We start from the raw sequence: 21,590 nt of genomic DNA, 5'->3' as shown, positions 1-21,590 counted from the left end.
AGCGGCTGGGCCTGGAGCCATGGCCACTGAGCCTGCGCGTCCGGAGCCTGTGCTCCGCAACGGGAGAGACCACAGCAATGAGAGGCCCGCGTACCACCAAAAATAATAATAAAAAATAAAAATAGCCAGTTTGTTCAGATAAACTCTGTTCTAATTCCAGTATGTCATGCTGTGTTCATCCCAAGCACTAACTGATGACTCTGTCTTCCAAATTGTCTCTAAAAGCCCTCAGAACATCACCTAAGCTTTGCCTGTGTAGGAAACATAAGTACCTGCAGATTTCATTTTTCTTTCTTTCTCTTTTTATTTTTTTTGAAATAAAATGCTTCATTTTGCTAGTTGGCAAGTTTGCATCTGCTCTTCTTATTTGTAAATGTATAGATGTTGAATAACATAGACCTGTCTCTCTGTGTTCATATGAAGCTATTTATGATTTGAAGACATATTAAAAATATAAAGTAATCTGATCTGTTTATTACTCACAAGTTAAAGTTGTGTGCAGGAGCATACCAAGACATTCCCTATTATGTGAATCTTTCTGTGACTTGCTAGTTTTTGTAGTTTGTGTTACTCCCGTTTTTTTCTGAACCTGACATAGATATTTCTTTTCTTAATACAGGGAGTGTTTCATTTACCCACAGGTACTGATGAACAGACTGGTCTATAGTCCCTACTTGTCTATACTCCCAAGCCAGTGATAGCTCCCTCCTTCTTCAGGAACCCCCATTGCCTAGGAGCTGCCACTGCCTTGAGAATAAGAATAGTTAAATAGTACTGTACTCTGTATTATACTTAAGGTATGAAATGGGTTATATTGGCTGATGTGGACTGGGCTGGCAGTCTAACCACCATGTAGAATGTTGTTTATATGGACAGATCAGCAACTTGCTTATGACTTTTGGTTCATAATTTGTAAGCTGAAGACCAGCTTTATAGGTCATAGGAACTGTCAAGTTGCTCACATAGTGCAGTAGCATTCACTTTCTCAAGCCATTGAGGGAGAGGGCAATTTTAGGCCTCATATCTTCTGAAGCTTCCATTCATTGAGCATTTTCTACATGCCAGGCATTGTCCTAATCTCATATATATTATTGTATTTGGTTCTCACAACAACCCTATGAGGTAAGTATCTGTGACATCCCCATTTTACAGATGAGGAAACTAAGCCCCAAAGGGGCTAAATAACTTTTCCAGAGATCACATAGCTGTTAAATTTTTTATCCAAGGTTTAACCTCAAGTCTGTTGGATTCCAGTGCTTGTACACTCATCTAGTATACTATGCTACTTTCAACTCGTTAATGCAGATACATCCTAAATACATTAAACTGCTAGACTGACAAAATATTTGTTTGTTTTGTGTGGATGTATGTTAAAGAAACATAGGAATATCTAAATAACTCAACGTGTCCTCTCTGTACTTCCCAATATAAGGAAACTAATTCACAATATAATTAGCTCTTTTTAATTATTTTAACCACATGAAAGCCTTTACCCTTTAAGCTAACTTCTGGCTTTAAAACAGCAAGGAAGGTTAAAAGTTGACAATTAAGTACTCTTATCCAACCTCTTGGTGACAACTCTCAGAACTGGGGCTTAGTTGGCAAATGAAATGAAGTTCACCAAGAAGCATTAGATAGACCTTCCAGAAAGTGGCAGTTGACCCTAAAAGTTTCCAGCAGTTGGAAAGAGGAGAGACTTGGGAAAGGCTGGAGTCTGGCTTTAGGAAATTGGCATCAGAGAGGGCCAATGGCAGTGAGCTGAAGGTGGGATTTCCACAAGCAGGTAGAACACAAATAAAAGCAGGGCGGCAACCTGCAATTGTTTGGCAGTCTTAGGACACACATTGTTCATGACAGGGATATACAAAAACAGGTCGAGTGGGATCTAGCCACAGGGACTGGAGTTCAGGAGAAAATCTATCCTACAGGGAGGTGGCAAAAGGGAGACAAGGTGTGAGATACAGACGAATTGGAGTAGAAGTAAGAGGAACAGTAATAATAATAGTAATCATAATAATTGTTACAATATTTATATTCAACATTTGTATAATATATGGTTTCTAAAGTTCTTCCATATATATATAATATTTATATATATTATATATATAAATATATTAAAATATATATATAAAAAGAGAGAGAGAAAGAGAGATTCTACTCCATGCCTGGCACTAAGGATTCAGAGTTAACTAAAACCCAGTCATTATTCCTGGATGAATCACTGTCTGGTAAAGGAGAAAAACGTGTAAACAAATGACATTGCAGTGTGGTATATGCAATAAGAGAATGATATCGAAAGTATAAAAGTAATATAGAGGAGCCATGAGTTGTATCTAGGAGTCAGAGAACCTTACAGGGAAGAATATAAAAGATGAGTAGCAATTCTTCATCCAAGTGATAGACAGTCAAATTGATAGCATTTGCACCAGCCCAGGGTGTAAACATCATGGTATGTTTAAGAAAGTACCAATAAACAGGTAACAGTGTAGCAAAAGGCCTGAGAGGCAGAGATGGGATGAAGAAGAAGATGATGAGACCAGAGAAGATAGGCCTGAAGGGTGTTGTTTGCCATAAGTATCTTGGATTTTTATCCTGTTAGAAGAGTTTTAAGCCAAAAAAAAGGCATAAACAGAATTTCATTTTCCACTGACCCTTCTAAGGGCAGCATAAAGATGGATTACACAGGGGAACCCTAGAGGCAAAGTGACCAGTCCAGTTCTGAGATGTTGCAGTTGTCCAGGGGAAAGATGGTGCATGTCTGGGCTATGTCTCTAGTGGAGGAACAGGTGGAGTCAAGAACTAAGAGATAAAATTGATAGGATTTGCTGACTGATTGCATGCAGAGAGTAAAGGAGAAGGAGAACTTCTATAGGCAGATAAGGTAGAGATAACAGACACAGTGACCATTAGAGGAACTAAAGTGTGAGGTAGAGGCTCTGTCTGACCTTAGTCCTGCTTCTAGGGACTAAATGTCTCCAGCAAAGATGTATATGGTAAGACCCCAGGATGGAAGCAAAGCAGGCATCTCAAATATTTAATTTCAAAATATCCATAATAAAATGGCATGTCTAAAAATATAACTTTGAACTATACTTAAGAAAGAAAGAAGCTATTTTTCTCTCCCTGTCCCTTCTTTCAACTCGACACCAAAGCTCAAAAGTTTCTGCTTAACCAACCCTTCACCCTATCCCAAAGATACTGGTTTTATTCACCTGATGTAGGAGTTTACCAGCTATAGATGGCCAAATGGCAAATAGTTTCTATTTTGCAGCCCATATAATGTATTTTGCAACTACTCAACTCCACCATTGCAGTGCAAAAGCAGCCGTAGACCATAGATAAATGAATGAGAGTAACTGTGTTCCCATAAAGCTTTACTTATGAAAACAGGCAGCAGACTGAATCTGACATGTGGGCCATAGTTGTCAACTCCTGACCTAATGGATGACTTTGCGTGTACTTTGGGAAGAAGGGTTGAAGTGGTACAGACAGACATTGTAACCTTTAAAGCAAAACAAGCATATGTTTAAAACCCTTTAATGATGTTCTTTTACCAGTAGGCTAGAGTGCAAGCTCCCTAGCCTGGCAGGGACCCTTATCTAACAAAGAACTGTATTCATCTAAATAATAGCAGGAATATGTTTAGAATAGAATAACAGTGCTACTTGCCACATTTACGTTCTTGTATGTGTGTGTATTTGTTGTTGTTAATTAAGATCACATTTACTTTATTATTCTCTTACCCTGCCAGACTAAGCTCAGCTTAAATCTCAACATTTTAATTTATGTTACTATTAATAGCAATGATTACAGTTACCAAATAGAGAGGCTTACTTTACTCTCCGCCATTCTATAGGCAAGGAGAGCAAGGCTCCGAAGCTGAGTAAGCATTCCCCAGATCACATTGCTGCTAAGTGGCAGAGCCAGCATTTGGGCATGGTTATCTATTCAGTGTCCATTGTCTTGGACACTGTGTTATATTCCTCAAAGCACAGGGAGAGGAAAATTAGAAAAGCAGATAGTAGAGCAAACAATGAAGAATTTTCTTGATTTGAACAATGACTTGTTAAACTTAGTATATGCTAAATTAGACTGTACAAATATCACAAACAGGCTCTATTAGGAAATTATATAAAGGATATTAAGGGAAATTGTATTTCTGTTGACATGTAGAATGAATGACCTTAAAATCTCAACTATCTGAGCACTTCATAAAGAGTCTTAGCAAGTACTGATATACTTGAAGGGTGGGCCTGAATGAATGTATAAATTAGAGGGAGAAAAGTCATGGAGTTCTGAAAGCAGTTTTTAGAAGCTTGTGTGTGCTGTGTAAAGTTCTATAACTTAAAGAAAATTTTAAGGGTGATACTTCATTGTTTTGATAGTTCCAGAAAGGCACATACATTTTACGTTAATGTTCAAAAACTCTTGTGCCCTTCCTTCCCTGGCCAGGCTGAAGCACTTTTCCAACAAATCTGCCCCAACGAAGACTTCTGTCCACCCCCACCAAATCCTGAAGACATTATCCTTGATGGAGACAGTTTACAACCAGAGGCTTCAGAATCCAGTGCTATACCAGAGGCCAACTCAGAGACTCCCAGGGAAAGCACAAATCTGAGAAATCCAGAGGAGCCCTCTGAATAACGAGTATACACCAAACTGAATAGCACATTTTGGAAAATCCTCCTAGCCTCAGAGTCCTCTTGATGGAAGAAAGGTTTGAAAAATGTTACAAAGCAGCAGCCAGTTGACATGCAGAATTACCAAGAGAAACAGATGATAGAAATCCAAAAGGGAATTTTCCTTAAAAAGGACATTCCAAGACCACAAAACACTTGTAAAGCACATTGACTTGCCTGCTTTAAGATACCAAACCTGTGGAATTAGCAGATAAAAATTATAAATGGATTGATTCCCAGAAATATAGCTATGTTTATGAAAGTGATCCTATGCATTGTTAATAATTCTATGGTATTAGGACAGCTTTTGCTTGCCACTTTGGATCTTTGTTTGAAAACCACATCTTCAAAATCTGCTTACATATTTCCTTTGATTATTTGAGTTTTATTTTCTTTATGGGTATGAGCATCGTGACACAAATGATAAAAGCATACGTAAATATAGCTGATAAAAACTAAAGTGTCATGATCCAGGCAGGAGCCTATGCTTGAAATAGAGGTTTGTTTTGTTTTCTATCTTGAGTATTGAAAATGCTAATATTAAAGTAGACACTTTTATAAACAAGTCATGAGTTCATTACTCAGTGCTTTTTTCTTTTAAATGTTAGTAGTGATATTTGTATGTGAATCCTGAACATACTAGGAAGGCTCAATACTGAAGAAGTGGAAAGATTTGAATAGGCTCATTGGTATTTGGAAATTCTGTCTAGTCGAGTGTCTGGAGCACTAGCCTAATTGTCTGTGGACCTAATTTAGTCCTAGCTATGCCACCGATGATATTAAGCAAATTGTTTAACTTCTGGGCCTCAGTTTCTCCATATGTCTACTGTATGAGAATGATATTGAAGATAAATGCAGTGCCATCCTTAGAATGTTTTTTCTGGAATAAAAGTTGTTTCAGAATTTTCTCATTGTCTTGGGGGTGAATATCAAAGATCTCATGCAGCAAATAACTGTTTGCTGTCACCTCCCCCAACACAATAGATCACAGTGTTCTTATTGCATTAAGCTTTTAAAATAAAAATCTATTTCCTTAATTAGTATTTTATAGTCTAATAGAAAAGTAAACATAGTAACGTGAAATTGTGGTTTTGAATCTTAATAAGGAAAACAGTCTATAAACTCTTCATATTCCTCTTCTAGTAGGTAAACCTGAAACAACCAAGGACTCTAAATAGAATATGACAATTGGTAAACCCTAATATGCACTTAACATAAAAATACAAGGGCTGTACATAGGCAGCAAATCTAGTTACAGTGACAGTGCCTATATTAAAATCTTTCCAAATGCCAAGCTCTAATGGTTTACCTTTTTTGAGCAATAGTTTGGACTCAACAACTTATTTCAATAAATAAATACATTAAAAGTGCGTTGTCATGCAGTCTGGCCTATCTTGCTGATCAGAGAGCCATGGCTACAGTAGAAAGCACATAGTTCTTACATACTTCAGCTGCAGCAGGGCTCTGACCTCTCCAGATTTCAGAGAAGATCTTAAAGGAAACCAGCTCTGTCAGGTCACAGACTCACGAGAAATGGAAAAAATCAAGGAATGTAGCTCTTGCCTCACCTTTTAAACCCCCTGCGGATATAGCTGAATGCAGTAGAAAATCTTCCCAGCCTCTCAGGCTACTCCTAATCCTTCTCCCCATTGTATAGCCTCTCTCCTATCTCTTTAATCCCCTCTATCCCTTTCTTCCCCTTTTATAATGTTATACAAATCAGGGACAATAGAATCACATTATAACCTACTTTGTTATATGGATTCAGATCCATCTTAAATCATATATCCTGAAACCCAACCACGGCATGCGCTAAATGCACAATACATACCTATAAGCACCGGGTATTGGCTCTGCCCCGCAGTATGAGCAATATAAAAGCTTCCACTGTATGAGAGTATTGAGTCTGAATACAATTGCAGTAAACTGCACCAATTAAGATATTGTACTTTGTTATAGTCTTAGAGTTAAGGCCTCTTGATGCAGCATGCACACTTATGTAAACAGCCAATCAGGGTACACCCAGAATGACTAGAAAAATACTGATAGCTTTACTACAGCTCTCTAAAACAATGAAGGAGATATTCTGTGGTCTCATGGCCCAGTCCATACTGTACCCTATTTCATCCATTAGCCAGCATCGGAATTTCTCTTCCAGGTTATTTATTAAATACTGTTGAAATGTTTAAAAGCTCCTGAATATGATTAGTGATGATTAAGATAATACACAACTGTTAAAAACCTTGTGTTAGAGAACTTTAGATATTTCCTGTTGCCTCAGAATGTAATAGAAATTATTCTAAGAGCATTCTTTTCAGCTATCTTAATTACTGCAAATACTTGTTTTCATAGCTTTAAAGGAAAACCTTTTAGTTTTGTTGTAAAACCATAAGCCTGAAGTCATATGAATAAAATATAAATGCTGTATGTGATGCAGAAATTTCAGTAGCTAATTTTAAATTTTGAAAATAGCTATTATCAAAGAATTTTTATTCATGTGTTTAAAATGTTTATGTTATGCATGCTTCTTATTAACCAAAAATGATAATACCATTCAGTTTAGTGATCAACATGAAAACTGGTTACTAACCCTATGTTGCTACTGTATTTTTGTCTAGTTGGTATGCCTGCCCAGAAAAAGATAGATATATATGATATGTATATTATAAACATATATTTTTCTATAGGAAAACTGAGTTATAATTTCCCCATCTTCTATGATATCTAGCTGCTCATAGGAAAATAGTCATGTTAATGGTTAACTTCTGGAATAGTAATTTCTGAGATGGGCAGCCCTTTGTGTAAAATAATGGCCACACTAATGATTAACTTCTGTCAAAGCTGTAGTTCTGGAGAAGGCAGCCCTTTGTCTAAAGTGCTAAAAACCTTGAAAAAAGTTTGTTGAAATTTGATTGCTAAATAGTAGTGATCCTTCAAAGCAGTTTTCTTACAAATAAGTTATTTACTGCTATTGGTATTGGATAATTTCTCTCTCAACTCTTGATTGATTTTTCTTATATGCATTTCCAAAAGCATGAATATATGATTATTCATAATTTGCACACTGTAACAGTAAGTTTTCAGAGGAAATAAAGTCTGTTTTTAATGCCTTTCAGGCGTGGTATCCTATTTTTTAATATTAAAATTTTGTATATATGCCAAGAAATTAAAAATTGTCTTGGAACTGATTTATTTGTTGATACTGGTCTATTACTTAAATTCTTAGTTAATTGTCCAGCTGTATACTTGGTTTTATTCCTAGGCATCTGCCAACTGTGTCAGGTTTGTGAAAAAGGCAATCAAATGATACATGGGTATGTTTACTTAGCAAACTGTTCTAGATGCCAGCATCAGATCTCATTCTGTTTGAAATCAGTGTTCTGAGGCATGGGATATGGCTTTACAATACATTACCTGCAAACTGTTTTCGCATCTCACTTAGTGTATGAGAATCTGAAACGTTTTTCTTATTTACTTGCTGAGTGTGAACCTGAAGTGTTTGTCTTTGTGGTCGTTGAGTCCCCAACAGCTTACTTGCAACAGATAAGAGACTGCTGATGTTCTTTTCATGCAGAAATCATTCACTGAACTATGATTTGTTCTTGAATCAAATAATTAAAGAAGAGTGACATTTTCTGTCAATTCCAAGTCATTTTTAAACCTTCCCAGACAGGACGTATTCAAAAGGTAACATCATTATTTCAAAACTGGCAATTTATCTGTGAGATTATTAATGAATCAAGTTTAAGAAAGATAAGGTTAATTGAATTTTTAAAGAAGTAGCTGTATTATCCTTCAAGCACCTTGGAGTTCATAAGAGTATTCACACTTTTTTTTTCTTAAACAAGTGTTTTGATATGTTTCAATTCTCTTCTTTAATGGTGGCTTTTTAAAAATGCAAGAGGTTTAACACAACATCCCAGGTCACACTTTGAAGGCCACTTTTCTTTCTATTAACGTAGTTTAGCTGTGGGGCTGCAATGAGATGCCCTTCCCATACAGGTTGCCACATCTGCTCTTTCTAGTGATGATGACTCTTAGGACCATTTGACAGGTCATTAGAACTTGAATCCTAGTAGACTGGAGGGTCTTTTCACCTATCACTACAGGGAGATTTATGCTGGTAACACCTATTAATGTTAATAGGACTTGCATGTGTAAATCCTCTTCCTGTCAATGAGACAGTTGACCCCTAAAAGAAATATTCTTTAGAGATGGACAACTTTCTACTCGAGAAGCATTAGTGAATTGTTCTATTCAAATTTTTCATGTGTGGGAAAAAATCTCAAGACTATACTAATTCAGCAAAGGATTTGTAGAGCTTGAAAAGATGAAATAATAGCTCTTAGTTTTCTATTCACATTCTAATATATATTAGATACTATTACTCTTCATGTTATCAACATAGCATTTTTCTCTTATTTTCACTTATTTTTATTATTTTCTAATTAAAGTATAATTGACATTCAACACTATGTTAGCTCCAGGTACACAATATGTGATTCAATATTTCTATAGATTACAAAATGATCACCACGATAAGTCTAGTTACCATCTGTCACCATACAAAGTTATTAAAATATTGACTATATTCCCCATGCTGTACATCTCATCCCCGTGACTCATTTATTTTGTAACTGGAAATTTGTACCTCTTAATCTCCCTCACTGATTTCACTCATCCTCCCCACACTCCTCCTCCTCTCTGGCAACACCTATTTTTCCTCTGTATCTATAAGTCTATTTCTGTTTGTTCATTTGTTTTGTTTTTTAGATTCCACATATAAGTGAATTAAAACAGTATTTGTATTTCCTGCCTGCCTTATTTCACTTAGCATAATACCCTCTAGGTGCAGTCCCTTTCAAACCACCAATAATAGCATTTTTCACAGAACCAGAACAAATAATACAAAAAATTGTATGGAAACACAAAAGACCCCAAATAGTCAAAACAATCTTGAGAAAGAAGAACAATGCCGTAGGTGTCACCCTCCCTGATTTCAAACTATATTACAAAGCTACTGTAATCAAAACAGCATGGTACTGGCACAAAAACAGACACATAGATTGATGGGACAGAATAGAGAGCCCAGAAGTAAATCCACATTTATATGGTTAATTAATCTATAACAACAGAGGCAAGAATATACAATGGGGAAAAGAGAGCCTCTGACAAATGATGTTGGGAAAACTGGACTGCTTTCTCACACCATATACAAAAATAAACTAAAAATGGATTAAGGACTTAAATGTAAGACCTGAAAATATAAAACTGTTAGAAGACAACATAGGTAATACACTCTTCGACATCAGTCTTAGCAATATTTCTTTGGACCTGTCTCCTCAGGCAAGAAAAACAAAAGCAAACAAACAAATGAGACATCAAATGAGAAAGCTTCTGCACATCAAAGGAAACCATTGACAAAATGAAAAGATAACCCATGGAATGGGAGAAAATATTTACAAGTAATATGACCAACAAGAGGTTAATATCCAAAATACATAAACAGGTCATACAACTCAGTATCAAAAAGAAACCCAATTTAAATATGGGCAGAAGACCAGAATAGATATTTTTCCAAAGAGGATATACAAATGGCCAACAGGCATATGAAAAAAATGATCACCATTGCTAATCATCAGAGAAATGCACATCAAAACAACGAGATGTCTCCTCACACCAGTCAGCATAGCTATCATCAAAAGGTCTACAAATAACAAATGTTGGTGAGGATGTGGAGAAAAGCAAACTCCAGTACATTGTTACTAGGATTGTAAATTGATGCAGCCACTATGGAAAACAGTATTGAGGTTCCTCAAGAAACTAAAAATAGAACTACCATATGATCCAGCAATTCCACTGCTGGGTATATATCCAAAGAAAATGAAAACACTAATTCAAAAAGATGCATGCATCCCAGTATTCATAGCAGCATTATTTACAATAGCCAAGACATGGAAGCAACCTAAATGTCCATCAACAGATGAAAGGACAAAGAAGATGTGGTACATATATACACAATGAAATATTACTCGGCCATAAAAACAATGAAATTCTGTCACTTGCAACAATGTGGATGGACCTAGAGGGTATTATGTGTAGTGAAATAAGCCAGAGAAAGAAATGAACAATATAATGAAAGACAAACAGGCTCACAGATATAGAAGACAAACTAGTGGTCACCAGTGGGGAAAGGGATGGGGGGAGGGGCAAGATAGGGATATAGGAGATACAAACTATGTATCAATCTAAAATAGATAAGCAACAAGGATATATTGTGCGGCACAGGGAAATATAGCCATTATTTTGTAATGACTTTAAATAGAGTATAATCTATAAAAATATTGACTCACTATGTAGTACACCTGAAACTGATATACTATTGTTAATCAACTATACTTCCATTTTTTAAAAAGGCTACTCATGGACCATAACTACTGAGCCTGTACTCTAGAGCCTGTGAGCCACAAATACCAAGCCCACGCGCCACAACTACTGAAGCCTGCTCACCTGGAGCCTGTGCTCCACAACAAGAGAAGCCACTGCAATGAAGCCCACGCACCGCAATGAAGAGTAGCCCCTGCTCACTGCAACTAGAGAAAGCCCGCATGCAACAACAAGGACCCAATGCAGCCAAAAATAAAAATAAATTGAAAAATAAAAGGCCACATGTCCTTAAAATTTTTTTAAATAAAAATTCTAATAGTGAGTGGAGATCATACCAGTTGTTTTTATCTAAATAGAGCTACTGATGGAACAAATAAGTCAATTGAAATGTGGACAGATTTTTTAAACCAAAGTAGTTGACACAGTGGAATTAAAAGATCTATTCACTTTGCTTACATACATGTTAAATTACAGTCCTCACTTCCTCAGCTCCCTCATTCAGTTGAGCACAATATCTTATTGATTTTATCTCAGAATATCTTACTGATCACAGCCTCCTCTCTATTCCCACAGTCCTCTGTTCTCATTCTCTTTCAGATTAATTACTATAATTAGTTTTCCTGACGCTAGGCTCCTCATTCTATTCCAATTACCTATTGAGGCAGAAACCAGTGCATGGATTCCTTCTCATGTTTACATATCATGAGAAGGGACCCACTTAGCATAATAACACGCCAAAGTTAGCAACAGTGAAGCCCTTGAGTGGGCATTTATTCCCAGCCTACAACAAATGTGGCAAGGTGTAGCTTGGGACTCTGAGGTCAAGGCAGAGAGAGAGAGTAGAAAAGGAAATGACAGGTAACACGTGTAGTGCCTACTATGTACTAGGCAGTATTCTATTAACACTTTTAACCTGAAGACAACCTGTGGGTACTATTATCATTCTCCATTTTACAGATGAGGAACTTGATGAGGAAACTAAAGCACAGAGATAAAATAACTTGTCCAAGTTCGCACAGTTAGAAAGGTTTGGATTGTTCCTCCTAATTCAGTATGCACTGAAACATGTTTGTGATCTACTACTAGTAAGATTATATTCTTTCATCTTAATGAGCTGTATCTGCCTGCCCTACTGGTGGTAGAATTTCACCTAAAAAATAAATACAAATAAAGGCCCTGACCTTGTCATTTCTCTCCTTAAAATCCTTTCCATATTAAATACAGTCTGAACTCTTCAGCATAGCATATGAAACGAGACCCTCCAAAAACCAACATGTTCCCCTTTGGCTTCATCTATCATTCTACCTCCCTCCCCACCTCACACTATATTCTTCAGACACGATGAACTTCTCAGTATCTTCAAACTCTTTGGCCCTTTGCATATGCCATTTCTTTTTCCGGAATTTCCTGGCCTCTCTCTGCTATCACTACACCCCTTTTCCCCTGACCCTTCTTTTCTGCCTTTTAAACCCAGCTCTAATATTACTTCAACTGCTAACACTTTGGCAACTCCACGGGGCAAAGTTACTTTTCCCTCTGTACCGCCCCCACCAAAAACTGTTCATAAAGCCCTTATCTCATAGAAATCTAAGTTTTCTGATTTTGTTTCTGTCTCCTAGATAGTGAGAAACTTGAGAGCAGGTGCCCTGCTATTCATCCTTCCATCTCTAACACCTAACAACACCTATCTCATGGCCATGTGTCTCCTGCATAACCCTACTCCTCTGGCCATGGTGGTTTCTATCTAGGGTAGGGACATGCTCCTGACCCTCTTTGGAATTGGGACTCATAAAGAGTTTGACTTTCTGAGTGGCTGACCCATAACACAAAATCTCTTTAGCTATGGACAGCCATATTTTCTTCCATGTGGCTAGGAAAGCAAAGACAGTTTGCAAAGAAAGAAGCAGTGATGAGACACAGAACTGCCAGATGAACTTAAAGTTGGTTTCTGAGAGCTTTCTAATTCCATAATCAAGTCCTTCCTGAGGCCCAGTATCATTCCTGCCCTTGGTTTGTTTGAGACATTCCTGTCTCATAATCAGATTTCTTTAGATGTTCAAGAAATGCATGTTAGGGCTTCCCTGGTGGTGCAGTGGCTAAGAATCCACCTGCCAATGCAGGGGACACAGGTTTGATCCGTGGTGCGGGAAGATCCCACATGCGGCGGAGCAACTAAGCCCGTGAGCCACAAATACGAGCCTGCGTGCCACAACTACTGAAACCCGCGCACCTAGAGCCCGTGCTCCGCAATAAGAGAAGCCACTGCAATGAAAAGCCCGCACACCGCAATGAAGAGTAGCCCCCGCACAACAACAAAGAACCAACACAGCCAAAAATAAATAAATAAAATATATAAATTTATTTAAATAAAAAAAGAAATGCATGTTGAATTCTGACACTTGCAAACACAAAATTTTTAATTTTTATTTTAAATAAACACGTCTGGGAAATTTCATTATTAGAACATTCCAAACCACCTCTGTGTAAATATGTATGTAGGTTTGTGAATGCATTTGTGTACTGTGCAAATTTGGACTTTTACTGATTAGGAAACGTCATAAAATTTTCAGGTCCGAAGTTCCACACAGAAGGGGGAGTAAATCAAGGAAAAAAGCAAATATTATCTACACTTGAGAAGAACTTTGGCAGAGAATTATCTTGGTGACTTCTAACCACTATCAATTTATTCTGAGAAAAACCGTAGGAGAGGCAATACCCATCTAACAAGTATGTGCTGTAAAAAGCAACTGTTGTTACAATGGAAGTCAACTATAGGTAGGATACCTAAACTTAGTGCCTTTGGCACACGTGATGTGAAATTGTCCTTTTTGATTTGTATTAGAAATATATTTTCAAAATAATACCCTGGAATAAGACTCTTAAGGTCAAATATGGTCTAAAGTTTTGAAGAAATTCACCTTTGTTTGGTATGGAAGCTATTTGCATAATATGTAAACATTTAAGTTTTACAGATAGGTAAGTTTACAAAGCATTAGATATAAGCTAAGTTCTATACCCTAAGGAGCTTACAATTTTTAAGTCAGAAATGGGCAATGTACCAGAAAGTGGTTTCCTTTGGTTGAGCAATAGCAACAAAAAGATTTGTGCAGAACTTAAAACTGCTCTCTATTGATCTTTATTATGACTGGAAAAAATTGCCTACAGGAAAATGCCATTCCTTTTCTAAATCTGGATTTGATCATTGTAAGGACAGATACACTGAATCTTGAACATCATTTTGTCTTTCAGATCTTCTGAAAATAATTTTTGACTGCTAGATTTGAGATGCTAATCCATATTCAGACACATCCTGTTTTAAGAGAACACTCTATAAGAAGATCTAGATTTATAAAGCACAACATTTTGGAGGGTGACTGTGCCCATTACAAAGTAGTTCTTTGCTTTACCAAAGAATTCAGGCTGCTTTTAAGTAGGAGTTCCTAGGAGTTCCCTGATGGTATATATCAGCGCTGCATAAGCTATTAACTTCTAGGCAGAGAGAGGTAGGGTAGAACCACTGCCAAATGAAGATTGAATTGAAAATAAAGCAATTCTAAAATTATTGTGGAAGTAAAGGAGAAGATATGGATTCACAGAAGTCTGGTTTAGGACAACTTTTCAGGAATACATGTGTGGCATAAAGTGTGTTGACTTAAATTGAAGATTATTTGGGGACTACAGTTCCTTCCTAATAATAGAACCCATCTATCAGATTGCCTGCAATAAGTCCATGCAAAATTGCCATTCAAAAATACCCCTTAGGACAGGGAGATCAGCTCAGTGCTTTGTGACCAGCTAAAAGGGTGGAATAGGGAGGGTGAGAGGGAGGGAGACACAAGATGGAAGAGATATGGGAATATATGTATATGTATAACTGATTCACTTTGTTATAAAGCAGAAACTAACACACCATTTTAAAGCAATTATACTCCAATAAAAATGTTAAAAAAAAAACCCTTACACTTGATTGATATTTTTCATTAATACTACTTGGCCACAGTCTTCTTGAACAAAAGATTTTATGGTGGATAGTTTTTTCCCCAAGGTGTCTAAGAGTAAGTTGTAAAACCATGGCATTTACAATGTGGTTCAGGCATTATAAATAAGCAAATGTTGATCTTCTTCAGTAAAACCTGGGAAGTCTGCCTGTATAAGCCTACCTCACAAATGGAAAAGGGAATAATATCCCCTGGAAATGTGAAATATCACGTGTTCAATATATACTTAGAATTGAGGGAGCTAAGTGGAGCTGGGAGTGGGATCTTAAAGCTATGGCTCAGGCCATAGGATCCTAAGTAGCCTCTCCTGAGAGGGTATTGGGGTGGCTTCTGCTGGCCCCACCACATCCCTTCCTTTGTCTCCTTCACTCTCTGGGTCATCAGTAGTATGCAGGTAGATATAACAGCAGGAACACCTTAGCTGTATCAGTGAAAAAAAATGTTGCCTGCCATATCAGTAAACAAAGGATGTTGCAGCCATAAAGCCATCACATTACAGCTGCCCCAAGAGTGAGCCCTGAGGGAACTCAGGATAGAAACAAGATGCCCGGCATCAAGCAGTCAACTGCTGCATCCACCCCTGACAATGCACCCTGAGGAGACTTGGGATGAGAAAGCACAGGACACTGGCCCCAGATAGCTGAGGTTCATATCAAAGGAATGAGTTCAGTGAGCTGTGATTTTTGTATCTCTTCCCATGTATAGAAAAGTGCTAAATTCCTTAACTTGAGATATCTGGTTTTCTTTAATTAACAGTAATCTTTTTTAATTTTTAATTTTATTGGAGTATAGTTGATTTACAATGTTGTGTTAGTTTCAGGTGTACAGGAAATTGATTCAGTTATACATATCATATATTTATTCTTTTTTAGATTCTTTTCTCATATAGATTATCAGAGAATATTGAGTAGAGTTCCCTGTGCTATACAGTATGTCCTTGTTGTTATCTATCTTATATACAGTAGTGTGTGTGTGTTCATCCCAAGCTCCTGATTTATCCCTCTCCCACAGGTTTCCCCTTTGGAAACCATAAGTTTGTTTTCAATATCTGTAAGTCTGTTTCTGTTTTGTAAATAAGTACATTTGTATCACTTTTTAAAATTAGATTCCACATATGAGTGATATCATATGATATTTATCTTTCTCTGTCTAACCTACTTCACTTAGTATGATAATCTCTAGGTCCATCCATGTTGCTGAAAATGGCAATATTTCATTCTTTTTATGGCTGCATAATATTCCATTGTATATATATACCATATCTTCCGTATCCATTCCTCTGTTGTTGGACATTTAGGTTACTTCCATATCTTGGCTATTGTAAATACTGCTTCAGTGAACACTGGGGTGCATGTATCCTTTCAGATTATGGTTCTCTCTGGATATATGCCCAAGAGTGGGATTGCTGGATCATATGGTAATTCTATTTTTAGTTTTTTAAGGAACTTCCACAGTGATTGTACCAATTTCCATTCCCACCAACAGTGTAGGAGGGGTCTCTTTTCTCCACACCCTCTCCAGCATTATTTATTGTTTTTAGACTTTTTTGATGATGGCCATTCTGACCAGTGTGAGGTGATACCTCATTGTAGTTTTGATTTGCATTTCTCTGATAATTAGTGACGTTGCCATCTTTTCATGTGCTTTTTGGCCATCTGTATGTCTTCTGTGGAGAAATGTCTATTCAGACCTCCGGCCCATTTTTTGATTGGGTTGTTTGTTTTTTCGTTATTCAGCTGCATGAGCTGTTTGTATATTTTGGAGATTAATCCCTTGTCTGTTGCTTTGTTTGCAAATATTTTCTCCCATTCTGTGGGTTGTCTTTTCGTTTTGGTTATGGTTTCCTTTGCTGTGCAAAAGCTTTTAATTTAGTTAGGTCCCATTTATTTATTTTTGTTTCTATTTTCATTACTCTAGGAGGTGGATCCAAAAAGATACTGCTGCAATTTATATCAGAGTGTTCTGCCTATGTTTTCCTCTAAGCATTTTATAGTGTCTGGCCTTACATTTAGGTCTTTAATCCATTTTGAGTTTATTTTTGTGTATGGTGTTAAGGAGTGTTCTAATTTCATTCTTTTACATGTAACTGTCCAGTTTTCCCAGCACTACTTACTGAAGAGGCTGTCTTTTCTCCATTGCATATTCTTGCCTCCTTTATCAAAACTAAAGTGACCAAATGTGTGTGGGTTTATCTCTAGGCTTTCTATCCTGTTCCATTGATCAATATTTCTGGTTTTGTGCCAGTACCATACTGTCTTGATTACTGTAGCTTTGTAGAATAGTCTGAAGTCAGGGAGTCTGATTCCTCCAGCTCCATTTTTCTTTCTCAGGATTGCTTTGGCTATTGGGGTCTTTTGTGTTTCCATACAAATTTTAGAACTTTTTGTTCTAGTTCTGTGAAAAATGCCATTGGTAATTTGATAGGGATTGCATTGAATCTGTAGATTGCCTTGGGTAGTATAGTCATTTTCACAATATTGATTCTTCCAATCCAAGAACATAGTATATCTTTCCATCTAATTAGAGTAATCTTCTGATGTTCCGACTACCTGGTCTGTATTGCAAAAACTCCTATATATCCTGGTTCCTCCCTTACCTTATCTCTTCAGAGCAGTCTCTCAGAGCTATCTGAGATGCTGTGTCCTGGACTTAAGTCCTCAGTTTTGTCTGCTGAATAAAACATAATTCTCAACTTTTAAGCTGTGCATTTTTTTTCCAGTGACAGCAGGATATAGCAGATCAAGATGGCGAGCCATCCAGTCCACTCACACCCCCATTTCAGCTCTATTTCAGTATTATACCCCTAAGGGAAATTATACTCTTTTATTAAATATGAATATGGAAAGAAAACTCGACAAGAAATAGTTGCAAAACATTTATTCAGAAAAAAAGATTTCTGAACATCTCCAATATACAAGGGCAAAGACTTGGGAATGAGGCTTGACCATATAGTAGAAAGAAGAAACTATGGCTAAAATGAATGAGCTGGAGGAAATCGTAAGAGATCATTTACTTCTAGTCCAATCTCCTCATTCTGTAACTGAGGCCAAGAGAGGGGAAGAAACTTGTCCAAAATCCTTAAAAGCTAGAAAAACAGGACAATTTACTATTTAAGAATTGAGTTTGGGATCAGAGAGACTTAGATTTTTCATGTTTCTAATGTTTATTTTCATTATAGTTACCATGAATCCATTAGAGTACAAAGAGACCTGGATTTTGAATCCTGGTTCCACTTATTAGCTGTAACACTTGGAAAGCTATTCCTTCCTCCCTAGTTATCCGTTTTCTTGTTTGTTCAATGGGAATGATGATAGTACCTATTGCATTGGACTTTTGAAAGAATGAATATGAGAAAATCCATGTGAAGCCCTCAACAAAGTGCCTGACACAGAGAAAAGCCCTCAATAAGAGGCAACATTGCTGTTACATGATTAAGGACAGAGCCAGGATTACGACCCGGGTTTCCTAATTGTCAGGTCACTGTTCTCTTCACCATGACTGCAACAGCAGATATGCTAGAGAATTTTTAGTAAACTGGAACGTATATTTTCTAGTTGTACCCCATTAATCAGACCACAGTCCCTCTCATTACTGGCTATTAGTGGTTTTAGATATTTTAACCTACAAGATGAAAAGTGACATCTATAATTCCATTAAAAGAGACAATTAATTGTAAGCATTCAGTTTTAATCCCAAGAGAAACAGTACAATATACTCTCCAAGTTACAGTTTATCAAGTAAACTGTTTCTGAATACCTAAAAGTTAGTCATGAGACACAGGAAATTCAGGAGGCATGTGAAATTAAAGCTTTTGTTGTTGGAAAAGATTTGTTATGGATTCCACCACTAGCTTTATTTACTGGCTTTTTGCCCATATTCTAATAGTGATTGGTGTATCACAGGCTGAAATGGAAACTTCATGGAAATATTGTAAATCTCTGCAGCAATTGGGACTTAGAACTTGACAAGGAAGATCCAAACAGATGCAGAGGCTGTCTGCATAGGAGGTCTGATCAAAGGGAACTGGCATAGAAAGCACTACTTGTGCCATAACTTGAACAGACAATAAATATTCGACTAACAATCCTATTTGTGGTAAGAAAATCTACTTGGATGCATATCAAGAACGTGGTATATATTTAAATAAAGTTTTGTAACAAGAGTCATTGACTTGTTTTTCTGTTCATGATGCAGTCCAGACCAAAAGAACATTTTGTAGGTATTTTCTATAAAAACCTCAACCTCTGCATAGAAAGTTCTTTGAAAAATATCTCAGTTCAATCACAGTGATGGGCACTCTTTCCCTTCTGCTTCTTCAAATATCAAAATACCTGTTTTGATATTGCTCTGTATGAGCAACGTTGATGTTACATACACAAAAGTTAATGCTTCTGCAGCAATGAAACTAAAGTCTTAATAGAACATAAAATAATATGGACTATATATGAACAAGGGATCTGGGAAAGTGTCTGAAATGTAGTAAGCCCTATAAATGTTTTATAAGTAAATAAATAGGTAATTAATGCCATGGGTAAAAGTCCACAATATATGGTTAAACGAAAAAAAGCAAGGTACAGCTGTACACCTGAAACTAACATAACATTGTAAATCAACTATACTTTAATTTTTTTTTTAATTTAAAATAAAGCAAGTTACAGAAACAACATATCTAGCATGATCCCATTTTGTGTAAAAAAGAGAGGGAAGTCTATGTGCATATGTGTGTTTGTGCGAACTCTAGAAGAGTGCACACAAAATGATGACATTATTTTTGAATTGTGCAATTATATGAATAATCTTTTCCCTTTATATTTCTTTGAATTTTCTACATTTTTGACATATTCATGCATCAGCACTTCTAATATCGCTCCTCACCAGATGTGAAACTGTTGTTTGCTGTGTTCTTTCAGATATTTTTCTGTGCATGGACACATACACACACAGACACACTGAGTATAGTGTACGTGATCATTCAAATAATTGTTAAAACATAAATTGGCTCATGTCATAGTTCTGTAACTGGTTTTTTACAAAACAATATATCTTAGACATCATAAAATACCAATACATAAAAATTTGCTTCCCCCTTTTTAATTGCTGCATAATGTTCCATGGTATGAAATTCATTTAACCAGTCATTATTAATGAACATTTAGGTGTTTCCAGTTTTATTGCTATTGCAAGCAATGATTCAATGACTATTTCATACACATATCTCTGTTCACATGTATATTTCTGATGAGTAGATTCTTAAAGATTGAATTCCTGGGTTAAAGAATCTGTACATTTAAAATTTTGATAGAAACTGCCAAATGGTACTCCAAAAAGACTTTATCAATTTACACTCTCATTTGTACTGGAAGTTATTATTCTTTTACTGTCTGCCAATCTGATGGGCCAAAACATGGCATCATATTGTTATACTTTGCATTTCCCTGATTGCTTATGCATCTGAGCATGTTTATTGGTGATTTTGAATGACCCCCTCTGTGATTTACTAATCCATGCCCTTGCCACTATTATGATTTGTTAGCAGTTCTTTTTATATTCTGCATACTAATTTTTGTTATATATGTTGTAAATATTTTCCCCCAATTCTGGGTTTTAATATGGTTTATGGGGTGATTTTTTACATAGAAAATTTAAATTTTGATGTAGTCAAATCACTCAGTATTTTCCTTTATGGCTTCTGGTCTTTGCATCATGTTTAGGAAAGTCTTCCCCAAATAGATATTATGAAAATAAGCCCTATATGTTGTTCAAATACTGTTATGGTACTGTTTAACCTTTAGCTCTTTAATCCACCTAAAATTTAGTCAAGGTAATTATGTGACATAAAAATCTATTATAACTTTTTATATATGAATATCCAATTGCCCTAACACTGTTTATTGACTAGTTCATCCCTTTCATACTAATTTGAACTACTATCATTATCAAATATTAGATTCCTATTCTGGATTCTATTCAGTTTCATTGATATTTTTGTTTATTCCTATGATAATACTACACTGTTTTAATTCCTATAATTTTCGTAACATGTTTTGATACCTATTAGAGTCAGCCCGTCCCCCTCATTTTTTTCATCAAAATTGTCTTAGCTATTCTAGGCCCTTTGGTTTTTCATAAACATTCTGGAATCAACTCGTGAAGTGCCATACACAAACACACACATAAATCTTTGTAGTGATTTTGATTGGAATTTCATCCAATCCTATCCCACCTTCCCATCCATGAACATGGTATATCACTCCATTTATTTAGTTTTTCCCTATGCTTTTCAATAATCTTATACTTATTGGCAGAGACTGATAATGATCACCAAATATCCATGTTCAGCTCTACATTTCCCAACCTTCCTTGAAGATAGGTTAGGGTGATTGGGCAATTAAGAGCTAGTTGGCCTCCTCCATTCCTTTTCCCCCTTTTCCATCATTAATAGGCCACATGTTACAGATAGCATTGTCACAAGTTGGAAACTTCCAGGAATGCTGAGTCATCTCTTGAAAGAAAGCTGTGCCAGAGG

The 21,590-nt window shown here is 36.4% G+C and overlaps 1 protein-coding gene across 1 annotated transcript in view; it reads left to right on the top strand.

Annotated features, from left to right (window-relative positions):
* CHM (CHM Rab escort protein) overlaps window positions 1-7,783 on the top strand; it is a 193,235-nt gene extending 185,452 nt beyond the window's left edge. The window contains exon 16 of the mRNA XM_029240204.1: window positions 4,453-7,783. Coding sequence (XP_029096037.1) covers window positions 4,453-4,644 — 192 coding nt within the window. The 3' untranslated portion in view covers window positions 4,645-7,783. The remainder of the gene's footprint in view (window positions 1-4,452) is intronic.
* Window positions 7,784-21,590: the final 13,807 nt, after the last annotated feature.

This window comes from Monodon monoceros, unplaced genomic scaffold (genome assembly GCF_005190385.1).
Source record: "Monodon monoceros isolate NGI ecotype Baffin Bay Population unplaced genomic scaffold, NGI_Narwhal_1 Super_Scaffold_22, whole genome shotgun sequence".
Classification (NCBI taxonomy): Eukaryota; Metazoa; Chordata; class Mammalia; order Artiodactyla; family Monodontidae; genus Monodon; species Monodon monoceros.
The sequence above is the reverse complement of the archived record's forward strand: the minus strand, read 5'-3'. Positions and strand labels throughout refer to the sequence as shown.